Genomic DNA, 19,187 nt, shown 5'->3' with positions numbered 1-19,187 from the left:
TGGGTTGTTTCCCGCTTTGCCAAGTACTGTGTGACCTTGGGCAAGGGACTTCATGCCTTTAAGCCCCAGTTTCCCCAAGTGTCAAAGGGCCTCCAACCACCTGTTCCCGAGAGTCCTGTGAGGATTAACATGAATGCATGCAAAATGCCCAGCACGGTCCCTGCAAAGGTGGGATTCAGTTGACAGTTTTCATCAATTCAGAGATGCTGCCTTTCTGAGACACTGCTGTGGCTCAGAGCAGCATGGCATCGGTCACGCAAGGCACAGGCCAGGCCCCCGGGGACAGTGCCACAGGCGGGACATGAGCGAGTCCCTGATTTCATGCCATGTCCCATTCTCTTTTGCTCCCCGACCTTGTCGCCTGCTTCCCTCCCCCAGGTGGGGGCGGTTCTGTGAGAAGTGCCGGATCATCACACCTGGAGGCTTAGATAACACAGCTCCTTCAGCAGGATTGACATTTACTGCCTGGGACACTGGGCGTTGATAAAATTCCTAGGCTGGCAGAATTTGCCAGCTCATCGATCTGGCTTTCTCTGAGTGGTGCTCCGGTCCCCAGCACCTGTGACGAGGGCGAGGACCTGGGTCCAACCCCAGTTTACCAGTGCATCTCAGTGCCAACCAGCCTGGGCGTGGTGTCGGGCCACAGAGCTGGAGCCCCGCAGATGCCTGGGGATCTTGAGAGGGAGATTCTGAGCAAAAACCTCCACCCACGGGCACCACAGGTTGGGGTGAGGTGAAGCGCACGTTGAGCGTGCTGCACAGAAAGATGGTGCTCTTGGGAGCCTCTGGCTGTTGTCATCACTTGTCTAGTTCTTCTGGCCTGTGCCACAGCAGCCATCACAGAGCCTCTTGCTAGGAAATGCTCCCTAGTTTCGGGTGTGTGCTTGACCCAGAGGGGATGGACTGAGAGTCCCCAAGGATGTGTGAGGTGGGGTGCAGGTCTGGTGGAGAAAGGACCGAGAATGTGGAAGCCCTCTTCAGGGACAATGGAAAAGGGTGCGTGCTCAAGCCAAGCGGTCACTGATGGGGCAGGGAGCCTTGAAGACTTGACTGGGCCCTCGTGGCCAGCAGGCATGTGGTTGCTGGGAAAAGAGCGCTTTGTGGGGAGCTGAGACACCTGGGGTGGGCCAGCACCTGTCCCTCCAACAGCACGAGTCTCTCCAGAGCTTTCCAGCCCTGAGGTCGTCTGAGGGGCTTTTGGTCTCTGCCTCTCCCTGCTTTCATTTCTCACTCCTGCTCCCCTCCTGTCTCAGAGGACTGCTTGGGGCTGAGCTCCTCATGCAAGTGGATGTCGATGTTCTGACAGTGACTGACTGTTGCTCCTCACAGAGACTAAAGCCTTCAGTAAGGGATTTGAGGGCTGGGTCTGTTGGGTTCTGGTGAGTTCCTAAAGGAGGCTTCCCTCCCCAAAGCTTCCAAAGCAGAGGGAGATTAGGTGAGCACACTGAGAGGCAGGGTCTGGAGGCTGCTCTCCCACTTGCTGAGACAGAGGACGTTGGGGACTCGACTCCACACTGCACACAATTCCCCTCTCCAACTCCCGGCTCTGGAGTGACCGGATATTTACAACATTCAGAGTTTGTGATGTGCGGAGTGCTTGAGTTTATGGGTCGGCAGAGAGCGCTCACCACTCCACTCAGAAGACAAGTTCTTCAGCAGGCCTGGAGGAGCAGGGGGAGAGAACGGCAGCTTTCCCATGAGCACAAAGAGCAAGGGATCTTTGCAGGAGATGACAGCTACGGCGCTCAGACTTTCTGGAAGGTCAGCTGGTTGGCGTGGTGGGCAGAGGACCCTGGCCCAGGGAAGGCAAGGGGCGGAAGAGACGGTCCCCAGGGCTGTGGGCTGAGCCTCATGTCCTCGGCTGTCCTTTCTCTTCCTGCAGTCTGAATGCCATGGAGGGAAGCAGCAACCACCTCCACCACTCACCTCAGAAAGGGCTGTGTGGGGCCTCAGAAACATCATCCCAGCTGCTCTGGGTGCCTCGAAGGCCAACTGGGCATTGGGTGAACTCCTTCCTTGACATGTGCCAGCCTGTGTCTCCGGGGCTCCCTTCTGTCCACATGAGTCCCAAAGCAAAACTGTATTGACTGTGGTTGGCAGAGACTCATGGTGTCCAGGCAGGACGCTCACTCTGGGTCTGACTTCCCAGCTGTCGGAGAGATTGTGACACCAAGCTCTCGGGCTTGGAAGTGGCACGTGAGGAAGGACAGCCTACAGGCTGCACTATGCCCGCTACTCTTGCCTCCTTCCCTTTCCAGACCACACCACTGCACCTCCATTCCCACCCCTCTGCCCTGGCCAATGGAGGCTGCCTACAAGGCCAGGCCCAGTTCTCAGAATATCACCCCTCAGACCTCCTGACAGCTCTGGAGGAAAACCCTATCGCTGACTCACAAGGGGAGAGCCGAGGCACATGGGACATGAGTCATGGAACATGAGGTCACACAGCAGGGAACAGGCAGTGTGGGATTCAAAGTGTGGGCTCTGAAGGTTGTGCACCAATGACTAGCTCTGGCACTGGCCTCTATGAGAGAGGCTGCTCAAGGTGGAGCGTGCCCCCCCTCCCACTCCGTCCCCAACGCAGCCTCTCACAGGACCCTCAGCACTACAACCCTGGCAGCATGGGCACTGCTGTTAGCCCATTTTACAGGTGAGGAAAGTGAAGGACAGGGAGGGTCAGTGGAGGCTGAGAGGCTATCACTAAGTGTCACTGCTTCCCTGGCCTGTTACTGCAGGATGCTGTCCCTTCTGTCATGGACGGGAAGCAAAGGAAAGGCTGCCAGCCGACGAGAGGAGAAGTCCAGACACACGTGCCACAGAACAGGTACTGGGGTCCCAGTGCCCTCTGCCTGTGGTGTTTCCAGGGCTGCCAAGGCTGCATTGCCCCTGGGCCCCTCGCAACGTCAAGGTGAAACTCCCAGAAACCTCCTCGCTCTTCTGAAGGATTGCTGCAGGGTACAGGGGACCCCAGCCTCTAGAAGCCCCCATTGCTTTGTTTTGCTCTTGAGGACAGCTGAGCCACCCGAGGGGAAATGGCACCCTGGGCTTGGCACTCATGGAGGGAGGGCCACAGTGACCACCCTGAAGTCCCCACAGACATAGCAGGGCCCCTGCTGCAGGCCAGGTGAGCCTGCATCTTGCCCTGGAACTGAATTCGAAGCAGCTGCCTCACTTCAACACTGCTTAGGCGGCTCTCAGGTGTCACCAGCACAGAGCAGACCCTGGCCTCAAGCAGGACAAGGAGGGAATGTCATGCACTGTTTTTCTCCTTTCTGTGTGATTCCCGCAGCTTTTCCCATTTCGCCCAGGCAGGGACCACCTGGACCAGAAGCTGCCATGACAAGAAGAGGCCTGAGACCCTGGGACCCTAAAACTCCCGCACAGATGACTCTGCTCCTTCCTCCAAACACAAAACACAGCGTTTTTCCTCTGGGGTATCACATGAAATAGCAGAGTCAGGGAAAAAGAAAACCTGTGTAGGAAAGGGACACTCCTGGACGAAGAGGCTCAGGAAGGAGAGGAGAGAGGGTCACAGCTCACCTTGGCATCCTGCTTAGTGAGGAAGTCCACAAAGCCGAACCCTCGGTGTGCACCTGTCCCCGTCATCTTCTTTGGCAAGCGGACGTTCTTCAGCTCCCCAAAGGTGCTGGAAACAAAGGCAGACATAGGAGTTTAAGAATCGGGCCCTGCAAAGGAGGCAGGGGTGGCAAGGCCCAGTTCTCACCACAGGCAAACGCACCCAAGTGTCAGCGCTCCATGTTCTGGCACCCAAGCAGGGCAGCGAGGGAACACTGAGGCTAGAGACCTCGACGGAAAGTTTTTGGTTCCTGTCCATTAGCAGGAGGACATCTGTTCTCTCTTCCTGACGGGGTGACACTTGCCAGTGGACCCCTACCTGGTACGTAAGTGGCCAGTCTGGGGAAGTCCCCAGCTGGGAAGTAGGGCCACTCAAATTTGAGAGCCAAGGCTCTGGACAAGGGATTGGGCAGGGGTCCCCTAACCTTTCCAGCCTACCTCCACCTGAGCCAGGCACATGGCCACCCCATGCTGAGCACAAGGCCCGTTCTCCCAGCTCCAGGACCTAGGCTGGGAGGTGCCCACAGAGCTGAGTGTTCCAACTACACACAGCTACTTCCTGTAAACCCCACGTCCCCTTCTCCTAAGCTTTCTTTTTGATATCTACTAAGCCAAAGGTAGGCAAAGCTGTGAAGAAAATGGCCCAGGACCTCCTGACTGGGATCAAACAGGTAAACACGGCCCCCGACCATCCCTGGGCTACTCCTCTCCTCTCCACTGAGCTCAATCTCTGAGAAATTCTTGGACAAAAAGGCCCATGCTTTCTAGGACCTCCCTGGCTTTCTCATCTCACTCCCCACCCCCAATCCCTTCTTGATGTCCATTTATCAACTATATACACACAAATTGCTACCAATAAATATTTAATGTGCACAGCATCTGAAGAGAGGTGTTATTTTATTTGAAAATCTACACACACTCACACACACACGACAGTCTAGGATGCTTCAGGCCAAAGACCGATTGGGAAAAAACACAGCAAAGGCCGTAAGCTCTCGTGAAATGATATAAGCTAAATCCAAGGCGTTAACCTGCAGCCCTGCTGGCATGACCAAGCATCTGCCAGCCCCATTTCCAAAAGCAGGACCGTGTGTAAATGCGACATTATGAATCCTCAAAATGAACCCGCACGTCTCCTCCAGCTCTCCTGGCAGCTCCGTGCCCCCTTCCAGTGCCTCCTCTGTGTAGGCGACTGGGCAGGCGCTGGCGACAAGGCCAGCCTCCCGGAGAGGGGAAGGAGCCATACTGTTGCCGGTCAGCTCCCGCTATGAGGAGGCTCCTGACTGATTTGGAGGGCCCGGGTTGGGGACCAGAGGCTGGGGAGGTGGGATGAGAAGGCAAGGCTGGAGAGTGAGGAGTCCAGCCCACAAACGCTGTTCTCTTCTGCCACCTGAAGTCCAACACAGCCCATGACACGCACAGCCTCTGCTGCCTCTGCAGGACAGGCAGGGACACAGTGGGCAGGGTTGAACAGACACACGTTTTCTTGTAGGTTTGTTCAGATCAATGGTTCTTTGGCTCCAAGCTCTGCAGGAGGCCACTGGGATGTGAGGGATGGAGTCTGGGGTGGCCTGGATGATGGAGTTGGATTGTTTTCACTTTCCCTGAAAGTGTGAGCCCAGGCTAGTACTCCATCCATGGGGCCATGGGAAACCTCTGGGGTGTGGGTCCGTCCCCCTGGCTCTCCAGCCACATCTGGCCTCCAGGGCGCAGCTGCCACAGGCTCCTTTCCTAACCTTGAGGCTGGGCAGATGCTACCCTGCAATATAACCACTCACTGTCCCTGACTAGGGCACCGTGGGGTGAGTTGTTTTCTCCTCAGCCCTTCCCCCACCTTGCCCAATAGAAACCACACGGATGTGATGCACCTGCAGCAAGGGTCCTGCTCTTTGGGGATGCCAGCAGGAATTTTTGGAATGAACAAACAGAGCTGCAGACCTGAAGGCAGACACCGTGCTGATAAATCTCACCTCTCTGTGCAGGGTGTGTGGGGGGGAGAGTGAGGATTAAACAGAAGAGGCCAAGATCACAGTTAGTCTTATTGGCCCCATTTCACAGATGAAGAAACTACATCTCAAGGAGGCAGCGGTGGCTTTTGATAGGAAGCAGCAGGATTTGAATGGGAAGCCAGGCACCAGCCCCCTTTCTGCCACACAATGTTTCAAGCCCCTTCATCCCCTGCATGGGGGCAGCCACCTCCAGGAGCTGAGGCTTCTTTCCTCCTGGGGCCAGTTCTGGGGGGCATGGCTGGAAAAGTCTGGAGTATGTAGCCCTGCCTGGTGTGTGTGGTGTGTGTGTGTGTGTGGTGTGTGTGTGTGTGTGGTGGTGGAGTGTGTGTGTGCACGAATGGTGGCGGCGGCGGCGGTGTGTATGTGTGGGTATGGATGGTGGTGTGTGTGTGGAGTGTACGGTGTGTGTATGTGTGTGGATGGTGGTGGTGTGGTGTGTGTGTGTCTGGGCTTGGGTGGTGCTGAGGTTAATCTCTCTCCACAGCACACTGCAAGCCGGGAAGCTCTGTGCATGGTAAGCAGCTGTGGTCCGGAGAAAGGCAAGGAAAATAATTAAGGGTGCAGAAAGAAGCTAGTGAGGAGGCTGGTGGGGTTGGGCTTCTGCGGCTTGTGAAAGTGCCATATGAGAGCTCGGCAGAAGGAGCTGTGACAGAGGGACACTCTGGGTCCACCACAGAGGTCAGACAGGGGTGAGGGCTGGGCCCCTTGGGGAGGGCACAGCCCTGCTTTGGGGCTTCTGGACAGATTTGTGACTGGCAAACGAAATACTGTGCCCACAGACTCCAGCAGGTTCCAGGAAATGGACAAGCAGTCTCTTCCTTCTAACAACAGGACAAGAGAGCTGGACTAAGGAGAAGGCAGGAGATTAGGGCTAGATCTTAGAAGGAACTTCCGAGGTCTGTGGGCACTTTCTAAATGTCCAGCTGAGGCTTCAGGACACTGTCATTGCTGCTGTCACCCCAGCTACCATGGAGTGCCCACCACCTGCTAGGCCTCTGAGATCCATCCTTCCCAGGTGTGCCAACCTAGGGCCAGTAGTCTCACAGCCTCCGTCTGACAGATGAGAAAACCAAGGGGCAGAGAGAGGAAAAGTGACCGGGACTCAAGCCCAGGCAAGCTCCTGTCCTCAGTGCCCCGGGAGGACTCTGCGTGCTGTTTAACTGTGGCCAATACCAATGACTGCAGAGAGATATCAAAAGAGAACTAAAGAGAAGAGAAAAAAAAAAAGGTTGGGGGAGAAAAAAAAAAAATCAATGAAGTACTGTTAGCTCCTTGGTGATAAGCAAGGCATAAATACCAGCCATTATGGAGGTTCTTATCTGACCTGACCGCAAGGTCCGCAGGGCCATCTTTAACAGTGGCTTTTGGGGGAAGTTCTGCAGGTACCCTGTCCCCTGGGAGCCAAGGCCATGGTTGGGGAGAGGCTGGGCAGGGCTGCCAGGGGCCAGTGAGGGAGGGAAATCAGGGGTACCTGGAGACTCGTCCTCAGCCCAGCCACATGCAAGGAGAGGGAGCCGCACACACTCCCCACTGCGTAGATAATAGAAACCACAAAATAGCAATTACTGTATCGGAAGCTGTGAATAAAGAGGACAGACCCCGCTTTTAAACACGGCCCTCCTCCCCTCCCCCACCATGCTCACACTCCCGTAACAAACTCACACCTCACTTTTCCAATTATTTCATTCACCCTGGGTTCACCAATTACTCCCCCGCACCACGCCCCACCCCCTCCACCACGCCGCTGACGCATGATTGGTGGTGGGTCTGTGGATTTTCGACAACTGGAGTTTGTTGTCACGTTTCTAATTTCTTCCGAGGTGTGCAGGGTGGAGGGGGGTGCTGAGTTGTGGAGGGAGGCGAGCCAATTACGCCTGGTCGGGGTGAACAAGCAGGGGTATGCAAAAGCATCACACAGGCCCCAGGTGACACAGGCGCACGAACCGTGCCTGCTGGAGGGTGGGGTCTCCTCCCTCTGTGCAAGCTGTGCCCCTGCCCAGCCCTGCACAGCCCTGGCCCAGGCTGCTCCTGCCCAGGGATGAGTCACGTCTCTCCCTCCCCTCTCCCTCCCCGAGTGCAGATGGGCCTGCGGGAAGGAAGCGAGAGGGAAGGTGGGGAGAGCCCTTGGAGAGGCTGAGCTTGGTGATGCCACAGCTGCTCTGGGCGGAGCAGGGGGGACAGGCACATCCCGAGGAGCCAAGGCCCCTCTGCTCCCAGGACAGTCTGCCCATTCTTAATTTGGATCTGTTGGAAGAACCAGCATCGCAGCCCACGTGTGGAGTCACGTGGTGAAGTTGGCTGGCACGGCTTCTCCCCATCTGCGCCTAAGGCATTGCTGAGAGTCAGCACCACCCAAGGGACCCAGACTCAGAAGAAGGCTGTGATCTGAACAAGATGAAAGGTGGTTTTATGGTAAGAATAAGGCGCAGGCTTCCTCTGTTTCTTCTAGAGGGAAGGAAAGAATGGCCAAATCTCTTGGCATTAAAAAGCCCTTCAAATATGCCACCAGTGTCGGCTTTCTTACGCAGCTTACTTGACAGTTGCCAGTGCCCATCCTGTGTGCCCCACAGCAAGCCAGGCCCATGGACATGAACTCAAGAGTTCCTCCTGGGCTGGGCTGCACTCTTTCTACATGGAGAGAAACTAAGTCTGGCATCACAACCCACCACAAGGGGGCGGTGCAGTGCCTGAGGTCCTACAGGCTGAGCTGGGCTCAGGGTGAGGTTTGCCCCCAGGCCTGGGCTTCTGCTCCCTAAGTTTACCTTCTCTGCCCTTTCTCCCAGCAATAAGTCAAAGGCCCTGATGCAAGGTTATAGAGTCTGGAGGAGCTGCAGGGGAGGGAGGCCTCCCAGTCGGCAGGTGGCAAGCCCCGCACTCAAACTTGAAAGAAGGCTCTGTGGTAAAGAGTGCTGATCTCAGCTGAGCAGGGTTAGAGCCAAAGGCTTCTGATCTCTGACACTCCCTCTCCTCCCCCTACCTGCAGCAGATGGCTTCCATGCTGCAGGGAGGTTTGGGGGATGTGGGGATCTGTCGTCCAAACTGCCCACTTTCACTGGGATGCATGAAGCCTCTAGAGATGGCTGGTCCCAGGCTGCCTCATCCAATCCTAACCTCACACATGGGGAAACTGAGTCACCCTCACTCTCACAGTGGATTCTGACAGCCATCACTGCTAGTCATCACCACTCCCACACTACTAGCTCTCCACTGCCTTTTTGCATCCTTGGAATAATTTCCCAACTTTCTGCTTGGGATTCAAGGTTGTGTCTGATTGGACACTTGCTACAGAGAGCCCACAGTAGCTTTCCTCACATTGTTCCCTGAACCTACCAAACACAAGTTTACCCCAGGGCCTTTGCACATGCTCTTCCCATTACCTGTGGGAAGAGCCTCCTTACCTGGCTAGTCCCACAAATGACTCTTTGTCATTCAGTTTTCAGCTCAAATGCTGCCACCTTAATCCAACTATGCATTCTTTGTTGCAGGGCTGTGCCTGGCCCTCAGAAGACACTCTAGAACTTCATGTCACTGTGGAGCCAACATTTACAGAGCTCCCTGAATGCATCACCTCATATACTCCATGTGCTTGTTCACTTAGGTACAGCACACTTCAGAGCAGAACATTCAGTCTTTACACAAGACGACCCACGAGTTATTACAAGGAGTGTCACAAGGACCTTCCACAGTGCCCACGTTTATTCCTTTAATTGCAGGGAGTAAATCACAGCAGGAAAAAGAGGCCTACTTGGCTATTTACCAATGGGGATAGTACCTGGGGACAATACCAGTCAGAACTGAGCCCTGCTTGGCAGGAAAGAGAAGCCACAGGCGCTCTGCAGAGGACCCAGGCTGAGCTACAGACACAACACGCAGGGGTCTCGGCATGGGTAACTTGGGTGGAATGTTTGCACTCCCCCAGGACCACACATGGCAATCCCAGCCTGCTCTGCACAGGGTGATGGCTCCAGGGCCGTCTAATGGAGCCCCAGTTAGGTGCAGTGCTGAGCCTCTCTCCCTCCCTGTCCTCACCCTGGCTGTTTTTAAAGAGCATCTTTTACACTGAACTCTCCCAATTACCCACTGCTCAGCCTGGTGAAAGCTGGATGTAGAAAGGTTACTCAATCGTCAGTGGCACGACAATCCCTTTCATTTTTGCCTCTTGGAGGCTGAAAAATGGCCTGGTTTCTGAGAAAGTGTGAGAAGAGGCACAGAGGACAGCATTTAGCTTCTCTCAACAGCCTTTCATGGGGCCCTTGCCAGGCGAGCATGACCCTCTCGTTTTCTAGATGAGAAGTCCCAGGGACGAGCAGTTAAATGGCATCTCTGCATTGGAGACGGGGTGCGTTCCAGGTGGAGCCCATGGTCTCTCCTGAGTGGCTCTGGGAGGAGGGGACCTGACCCTGGAGGGAGGAGGCCCCCGGGCTGGCTCTGCCTGTCACCTAGTCCCTTCTGAGCTGCACAGGTGATCAGGAGGAGGAGCGAGGGGTGTGGAAGCTGGGATACACCGGGTCAGCGGAAGGGGGAGACTGGCTAAGTCCAAGTTCAAGACTTCCAGGGCCAGGCAGGTGATGGACCTAAAAGGAGAGGAAATCAGCAGCAAATGTTCCAAGTCCATGTGGTCCCTGGACCAGCAGCAATGGGTCACCTGGGGGCTTGTCCAGATGTAGTTTTACCTGCCCCACGCCCCTTCCTGAACCAGCTGCCCTCTCTGGGGGTAATGAGTTCCCCCAGCAGGTGCTGCTCACAGGTGAGGGCCACTGCCCATCAGCCCAGCCCAGGTATCCAGGGACAAGTGGGCCCAGAACCTGCAGTTTTTCCCCTTCAGGAGAAGCCTGGGAGTTGGCTGTGGTGGTCACATCTGTGATTCCAGCTGCTCAGGAGGATTAAAAGTTCAAGGCCAGCCTAGGCAAAAGTGCAAGACCCTATCTCAAAAACAAAACAAAACATGGCTCAAGTGGTTAGAGTGATTGCCTAGCGTATGTGAGGCCCTGGGTTCAATCTTGATCCTCACTACCTCAAGGGAAAAAAACCTGTGATCCAGATTGCTTTAAGACATTTAAAAATACTGACCACAAAGCCAAAAACATGGTTTCACAGATTACAACAGACATTGTGGGCTACTTCCAAGTCTGAGTCCACTGCGATTTGGCTTAAGCAAATGAGAAGTGAGGAGTTCCCTACCTCCCCTCCACCCGGCCTGCATCCAGCCCTCCAACCCCATAGTGGTCAGGTTCATATGAGGTGGTTCTCAGGGACTTGCCACCCCTGAGGACACGGGGTCTCACCACTGAGATTTTCTGCATATTTGTGGCTCTGCTTGCACTGAGTGCTTGCCCCTCACTGTCCTCATCCTCAGACCTAGCTGAAAACTGCAGCAGGAATTATAATGAGACCTGTAGGCCAAGTACCACAGGTCCTGTGTTTGCCTGGCCAACACTTCCTAAGTCTGCCCCAGGTGCCAGCTCTGAGCTCTGTGCCGGCAGGACAGTGATGGGCAGTACTGGAGTTTGAGGTCAGGACCTTTAGCAAGCACTGTACCATGTGAGCCAGGTCTTTGGCCCTTTTTTGCTTTACTGGGTTTTGCCTGGGCTGGCCTTAGACCATGACCCTCCTTAACTCCACCTCCTATGCAGGTGGGAAGACAGGTGTGCACATAAAGTTGAGCTTGTTTGTTGAGATGGGGTCTGGATAATTTTTTTGCCCGATCTTGAGTCATGATCCTTCTATGTCTGCCTTGCAATTAGCTGGGATTTCAGGTGTGAGCCACCATGACCGGCCTTCCATAGGGCACTGGCTTTAAATTGGTTGCTTACAGTTTTTTACATCTTGGGTTGGTGCACGCCCTCAGTAATACAGAGGACTGATTGAGAATCAATCCTCAGTGCTTGTGCACTTTTAATTTGTAAACAGTCAGCATGTCCTGCTGTCTCACTGTCTAGGCACCACGTATGTCTTTAAATAGTTAAATTTGGAAAAATTTAAAGAATGAGATAAAACCTAAGTAGAAATGGAAATTCCAGCATCTTCCTCCTGCTCCACTGACACATTCCGCCAAGAGGCCCTTTTTGTAGCTCTGCTCCCGTTTTCACTGAGGGAGCTGGAGGATCTAAGAAACACTTGAACCCTGAGCGCTATCTGCTGAATCTGAAAATGCCAACACCAGCACACAAGCAGGGGATTAAAACTCAGAGATAACTCTAAAATCACCGTATCTCAAACTCATCCTTAAGGCTGCTAACAGGTGTTCTGTGCAGAAAGGCTGCTGGGATTGAATCTGTTTGAGAGACATCTTCTAGACAGAGTTCAGCAGGCCTCTCGGCTACAGACCTTGTCAGTGTCTTTAAGATGTGAGCGGCTTGGAGGGTCTATCTGGGGAAGTGAGTGAAAGACAGTATTTCGTAAACTCATTTGGCCACTGAGTCCCGTTTCCTCCTAAACAAGAGAGCTTTTCAGCGTCTCTCAGGACAAGGATGTGCCCAGAAACACAGTTGGGACAGCAACCTGGCTGATGAGAGACAGTAAGGCAGTCGTCTTGGTGGCCTATCATGCACAGGAAGGGGAAAAGCTTGGTCTGCAACTAACACCTGGGTAATACTTCTGATTCGCTGGGGACATCGCGGAGTGGGTAACTTTGCTGAAGTCCAGTTCTGACAGTGAGGGGCTGAGTTAGCAGCACCTGGAGCACCCAATCTCTGAGGCAGATCTGGGTTCAGGTCCAGCCCTGCACCTGCCACCATGGTTCTAAGGCTCAGTTTTGTCACCAGTACTGGGCACCCACAGCACGAGGCTGTGACTCCACAGTCCTGGCTATGGCAGGATCCCAGAAGTGGAAGTTAATGCAATGTTCCCATCCATGAAGCAAGTGGCCAGTGATGCCTCCTAAGCCTTTTGGCTTCTCAGGCTGAACCTGAGATGGAGCAGGCTGGGCATGAGAACTTCCTAGGGGATCCTGGGTGTCCAGCAGAGAGCTGGGATCACAGAGGGCCCCGTGTGACTTTTGTGACTCTTGGAACGCTGAAGAAAGAGGCAGTTCTCCATCTTATGGACAAGTCCTACTAGTTTACAGGACAATCAGAAGAAGATGTCCCTAGGGAGATGTTCCTCATCCAGATACAGCTCCTCTGCCTTCCCCTTTTGAAGGGCTTGGGGAAGACGTGCCCTCCTTGGTGCTCCCTAGCCCGAGTGCCCATTCTGGTCAGTTCCACCCTCTGCCTGAGTGAGCTGATGAAAACTGCAGTGGATGTTTCCTGCTCACTGCCCCACTGGTCTTCAGCTGCCTCAAGTACAGCTAATCCCATTACAGGAAAATAAAGTGGGTAATTCAGGCTAATGAAATCGTTACAAGAATGTGGCCAGCCAGAGGTGGACATTCAGAACCAATTTAACACCCTTTGGTGTCGTTATCCTCAGCACATGTTAGAAAGAAGAAAGGACAAAAATTAAAGAGGGGGGTGGAAAAGAGACTGGGTCTTTTTATTAGCTTAAAACTGGTTTTAAACTACCACGTAGCCTTCTTTTTGCTATTGTCTCCACGACAACTCTGGAAACCACAACGATCCAGGATGTCCCAGCTGTTGCTGCAACTGCAGGGACCTCACTGCATGTCGCCGCCCATCCCCCATCTGAGGTGTGGACTTCTGGCCCGCAGTGCTGTACCTCATCACCACAGAGTTCGGTCACAGTGGACACTGATTAAACTGTCTCTTGGGTGGCAAGGATGGAGCAGGGGCTCCCAGCTTCCATGAAGGAGGAATGGTTAGGAGAAGAATGTGGTTGGACCTACAGTCTGTGGGCAAGCCCAGGGTGCCGAGCAAGAAGACTGCCCTGTCACTGGGTCACCCACCGCAGGCCTGGCCACAGCCAGTTCCTGGACAGGCAGGACACAGAATGGCCACACTGCACCCCTGAGCATCTGTGTACTCCCTGCCCTGCCATGCCTGTCACACACAGAGGGCTTGGTCATCCCACATCTTTGGGATCCACTTCCATGCTTAAACCGTAATGATGCTGGTGTCATAAATCTACCTTATTTCAAGTTACTTTGCATCAGCCCTACATTGTTCTCTGCACGCATCGTGGCTTATGTAACTCCTCAAGCAGAGGGCATGGATCCTCCCACAAGCTAGATTTCCACCAGGGACTGTGGACAGCAGGTGGGCGAGGGTAAGCAGAGTGTGAAGGAAAAGCCGAGAAGCCACAGCTCACAGAGCAGGGAGAGCTCTGAGGAGGGGGTGTTGTAGGGGGAGAAGGTCCCAGTTCCCTGGAGGCTAGACTTTCCCAGCATGGGCCCCAGGCAGCAGGCCACAGTCACCAACACCATCTTTCACTCATGGAGGGTGGGGTGAGGGGAGCGGGGAGTACTTTTGAGACTGAAGGGTCACGACACCATGGTGTATGGCTGCGAAGGCCGTGACACCCAGATAAGGCCCTGTGGGAAACAGCTGCTAGTAGGGTCAGAGAACCAGGGTCTCTTGGGAGGTGGGTAGAATATGACTGGGCCATCCTGGGTGGTCAGGGTAGAGCTTCAGTGGGCAAGGGTGTGGAGCAAAACAAGTCGAAAGCCATCAACACCACTAGCCCCCACTATGCATGATGGTATCTCCCTCATCTAGAACCGAGAGATCCAGAAGGAAGAAGAGAGAGCCAGGTGAATCTGTGCACAGAGGCCATGCCCTCCACTTCTTGCCTATCACCCACAGGGGCAACCAGGGCCCTGCTCCCTTCCATACAAGGGCCCATTTACTTTTATAGTAAGTCTGCCTTCCTCTTGGATTTATTGCGTGTGGCTCTGACAAAGTGCAGTCAAAAGTGGATAAACAAGTATCGACTGGACACAGGTGGCTCAACCTGTAATCCTAGTTACTTGGGAGGCTGCAATCAGGAGGATCAAGGTTTGAGGCCAGCCTGGGAAAATAGTTCATGACACCTCATCTCCAAAATAACCAGAGCAAAATGGATTGGAGGTGTGGCCTCCAAAGAGTGCCTACTTTGCAAGTGCAAAGCCCTGAGTTCAAACCCAAGTTTCACTAAAAGAAAACAAAAATCAGAAAGAATTTCAAAACAAAAGTTTTAAATTCCTATGTGCATCCTGCAGCTCAGCTGGTACGGGGAAGCTCTCAGTCAGTCCCATGGTATTGTCTGCTGTGTTTAAATTGTTGTAAGATCTGCTGAGTGTCTCCCTGGCCTTGTTTCCCAAACAAGATCAAAGTGAATGTGCTTAAGTGAAGTTATAAACTGGAAACTTTGGATTTGTCCAAAGGCGGACGCTGGTACAGCACTGAGTCCATTCATCTGAGCATGATCGGTGTTTCCTCATCGTCAGCACAGTGGGCTACTTGGAACCCTATTCCTGAGGACACCCAGGGTCTACTGTACCCTAGAAGCCTGTTCATCTCTCATCCCAGAGCAGCCGAGAAGGGCAAAGGGGTTAACAGTGGCAGATTCGAGAAAGGCTTTGACAATTACAGCTGACCACCACAGCTCAGACCAGGGCACACTTTTTCTAGAAAGGATTTTGGCTTTGCAACCACTCACTCCTGACATTGCAGCAGGAAGTGTGTAAATGAGTGGGCATGGCTGTGTGCCAATAAAACTTTATAAGAACACATGGTTGACACATGCATCTCAGTTTGCTGACCTCTAGATTAGATCAAATAAAATTAAAAAGCCAAAGTTATATTAAAATAGCAAGAAGCACAAGTAACCCAGGGCTACCTGATACAGACTGGTACACAGGGGCACTTCAACAGTTTCAGCAGGCACCTGTATGCAGCCTGGCCTTGGCGTCTTCATACACGGAGGGAATACACTGTACTGCAGGATGCTTAAAGGCAGAAGGTGGCAGTCACTTGGGGGAAACCCTTCCTCTTCAGTGGTGGGAGGGGCGGGATGGCACGGTGGGAGTGGTGGGGAGAGCTGGCCCCCAGAGAGTCCAGAGCAGATGCCTCACCATCAGCCTAGAGACCTGCTCAGCAGAGGCAGACACATGACCTATGTGAGTCAACCATCATCATGCTGAAGTCAAGGGGGCAGAGCACAGGACGGCGCCCCCTTCAGGCGTTCCCACCCACGCCTGTGTGCACAGGACTTGCACTTGCTTGTCTATGTTCTACGTTCCAACGTCCTGTGGGCAACCCTGCCTGCGGCTTACGTTCTGTCCCCCTGCTGAATTACTGAATGGCCAGAGCCCAGATCAGCGCCAATGGGGCCGGGCACACAGCAGGTGCCCAGTGAAAAGCATCTGCTGACTGCTGGAGTTACAAATGGATGTTTGTCTCTTTCTGCTTTTCTGTTCCCTGGCCCCTCTCATGATCAGATTCCCGCTGCCAGAAACGGGAACCAGGCAGTGGGGAGGGAGGCCGAGGTAAAGTCTTAGCTGAGGTCTCGGGGCTGTGTTCAGGTGTGTCTGACCGTGGAGTTGCTGATGTCCTATGTCGTCCCACTGTGTCCTATGCTGGACAGAGTAACCAACTTCTGCCCTTCACCTCGCTTCTGAGTGTCTATGGTTGCTAGCCACAGGGAAGCCTCCAGGTAACAATGGGGGCAGTACACTCCCCACCCCCTTAACAGGAGTCCCCAGCATCCACCTGGCCCTGTTCGTGGTTGAGAGGAGGCAGAGAGCCTCCCAGGACTAACAGCCCAGTGGGGTGCAGCCAGGGGGCACACCTCGGTTAACAGGGCAGCCTCAACACCTGAGCTATCAGGCCAGGGGATGGCAGCTGAGACAAGCCTGCGGAGAGGCAGTAGATGGTGAGCTCCGCCTGAGGGAAGGCCTTGGAGGCCTCCCAGGGGCGGCCAGGAGACAGGCGAGCGAGTCGCAGTGATTCATACCACCGAGGTGGCCAGCATGTAGGGGGAGATGAACAGTGCACTCTGGCTGGGACAAACATTATTTTTAAAAGTCTGGGAAAGAAAACAACAATAAAACAAATTGAGCTCAGGAAGGCTAGTGAGTTCTAAGATGCAGGGAGAGGCTGAGATTAATCTGTGAGATGGACCATTTGTTTGGGGCCAAAACCCCAGGAATTCAATTCAATTACACAAGTGGGGGGGGTGGGGGCGGCGGCAAGAATTGGTTGATCCACCAGCTGCTGAGAATAAAAGGGCTCTACCTCAGGAGGATCAGGGTCTGGGGTGGGGAGATGGGACCTCATAGGGATAGGTTCTGGCGGGCTGGATCCAGGGGGCTGCAGGAGATGAGAGCCAAGAAGCCAGACTGAGAAATGGAACGCCAGGGCAGGTACTGCTGCTGGCGTGTGCACGTGGGGGGGCTCTTTTCTTCATTAAAAAAACCCCAATTAGGGCCAGATAGGATCTGGGGTGTGGGAAAACCAAGGAGCCCGAGGCAGAAATGAAGAGAAAGAGAAGAAAAGCAGCAGCCCCTCTGCCCACACCACACTGCTTATCTCGCCAGCAAGTTAAAGAGCACCGTTTGCAGAGCTGGCAAGGAGGGAAGAGGAAATTATCGTGTCTCTGGCGAAGCACAAAGCTGGCCGTGCGCTATTCTATCTCTGTGCTCCCTCTCGGCATGCGGGAGAGGGGCTGTCTGTGCATCTCGGCAGCGCCTGCCCGCTCCATTTGGAAGATGGGAAGTGTGGCCACAGCTTTTGCTTAGGCACAGCTGGTGGCTCCACTGGCAGGTCTGTGGTGACATGCACTGTGGGGCGGGGGTGGGGAGTTATTGTCAGAGGAAAATAATCAAAGCTTTTCATGCCCTATGGGGCAGGGTGGAGATAATTAAAACCAGACTTGGTTTCTCTGGCTGGATCCAGCACCCGTGAAACAGGAATTCTGGGCCAGATGTGTTTGTGCTCCCCCGCAAGCCCCCCCAAGGGGAGCTGTGCCTCCAACAGCAGGGCCGAGTTTGTAACCCACGCTCACTCAGAGAGTCCAGCTCAAGTGTGGGGAGTGAGAAATCTGGAGGCACAGATGGGGACAGGAACCCAGCTGCCTCAGCTGCTTATGAGGGTCCCTCGCTGCTACCTGCCTCAGTCTGCCCATCTGTGAAGGGGAACTGCAGCACCCCAGCTCCCAAGTCGTAAAAACAATTTGATAAGAAAATACATGGGATGTATAGGCACCCCAGACAGAAAGCAGACATGGGAACGAATGAATGATGAACAACTGAAGGGCAGAATGCATACAGGGAGGTTAAGACTATCCCCCAGGGGGCACATGTGCGGTCTTTGCTGGTCTCCACAGACAGTGAAGGTGCAGGGCCCACATGTGAACCCCACTTTGCCCCCACCTACCTGCAAAACACCTAGAGTCTGAGCCAGGACTTGGAGCACACAGACCGATGCTCCTATCCTTAGGGGCTGTTGTCTTACCCTTCCCAACTAAAACAAGGAAGCTCCACTTGGTCTGGTGTCTACACTGGAGTTTTGGGAGTGATTCCCCTTGAAACTCAGTGCCAGTCAGCGATCAGGAGCTGAGGTAGCAACTGTAGTTCCAGGGCCGTCACATGGCAGAGCCACCATCTGCACTCCAGAAACCCAGGTGCCCAGCCCACGGTAGGTGGAGCTGGACAGAGTTATGTGGCCAGGCCTGGCCTGAGGTGCTGCAGCATCCTCAGGGCTCTGTAGCTCCCTCCTCATCGGTCAGGTGAACTTGGCCCTGAGTGACTATGAGGAGCCCAGCACCCCAGGGATCCCCTGGATGTACACTACAATGCTGTCACTGCAGTGTGTCCAGTCCACCCAGAGCAAGGCAGAAGCAATGCAGAGAGAGGAGGGGTACCCAGGAGCTGGCTGCAGTGGGAGCGGCTGAACTGGGTCTGGTTTGGTTCTCCACGCAGTTGGAAAGCACCTATTGTATGCTGGGCATGTGACAAGGGGATGGGAAGGCATGACCCAGCACAACCCTGCTCTGCTCTGTACTGTCCCTCAGCAGGGGATGGCAACTCCCATTCTAAACACTGATGAGGACAGAGAGGGAAGAGGGACAGGTTCTTTCAGACCACAGTCAGCTGACAGTGGCTCACAGGTCAAACCAGAACTACTAAATATTTTTGGTACATAAAATGTTTTGGCAAACCTTGAGCTATAACAGTGCAGGACCTGTAACAGAGACCATGGCCCCCCCAAAGATAAAAATAGTTACTCCTTGGCTACTCATAGACAGTCTCACACCCGACTTCTAGATCACATCAACTCTGCCAAGGCATCACGTCATCCCTGTGCTCCTGCCATGCTTTGTCCTGGTCACCTTCTCTGAAACCTGGTGTCACCACCTCCTCACTCCCAGAGTTACCCGTTTTCCTCAATCAGTACCAATAAGGGCACTCAGGGGAGGTCAGGGTGACCAAGGCAAATGGTGATCAGGGAGGTTTGTGGCCAGCCTCACAAGGCCTCCCCACCTCACCTCCAGACTGTCATTTACCCAAAGGCCTTAACAAGAGATGGTTCCCAGGGACTGCATCATGGTGCTGGGCTGAACCTGGCCTGGGCTGCAGCTGTCCTTACCCAGCCTCGTCCTGCTGCAGTGAGCAGAACGGGCAGAGGTAAGCGCTCTGCCACTAAGCTGCACCCCTAGCCTGGCAAAACCGCAACAGTCTAAACTGAGCACCTGTCTTTACTTGCCACAAGTGACACTGTCACGCAA

At 54.1% G+C, this 19,187-nt stretch overlaps 1 protein-coding gene across 4 annotated transcripts in view; it reads right to left on the bottom strand.

Moving 5' to 3' along the window:
• Rbm19 (RNA binding motif protein 19) overlaps window positions 1-19,187 on the bottom strand; it is a 101,520-nt gene that overhangs the window by 25,948 nt on the left and 56,385 nt on the right. For all 4 annotated transcript variants that reach the window (XM_074061135.1, XM_074061136.1, XM_074061137.1 and 1 more), the window contains exon 22: window positions 3,541-3,646. In XM_074061135.1, coding sequence (XP_073917236.1) covers window positions 3,541-3,646 — 106 coding nt within the window. The remainder of the gene's footprint in view (window positions 1-3,540; window positions 3,647-19,187) is intronic.

Source organism: Castor canadensis, chromosome 18, assembly GCF_047511655.1.
Source record: "Castor canadensis chromosome 18, mCasCan1.hap1v2, whole genome shotgun sequence".
Taxonomy (NCBI): domain Eukaryota; kingdom Metazoa; phylum Chordata; class Mammalia; order Rodentia; family Castoridae; genus Castor; species Castor canadensis.
This window is presented reverse-complemented; position numbering and strand designations above follow the sequence as displayed.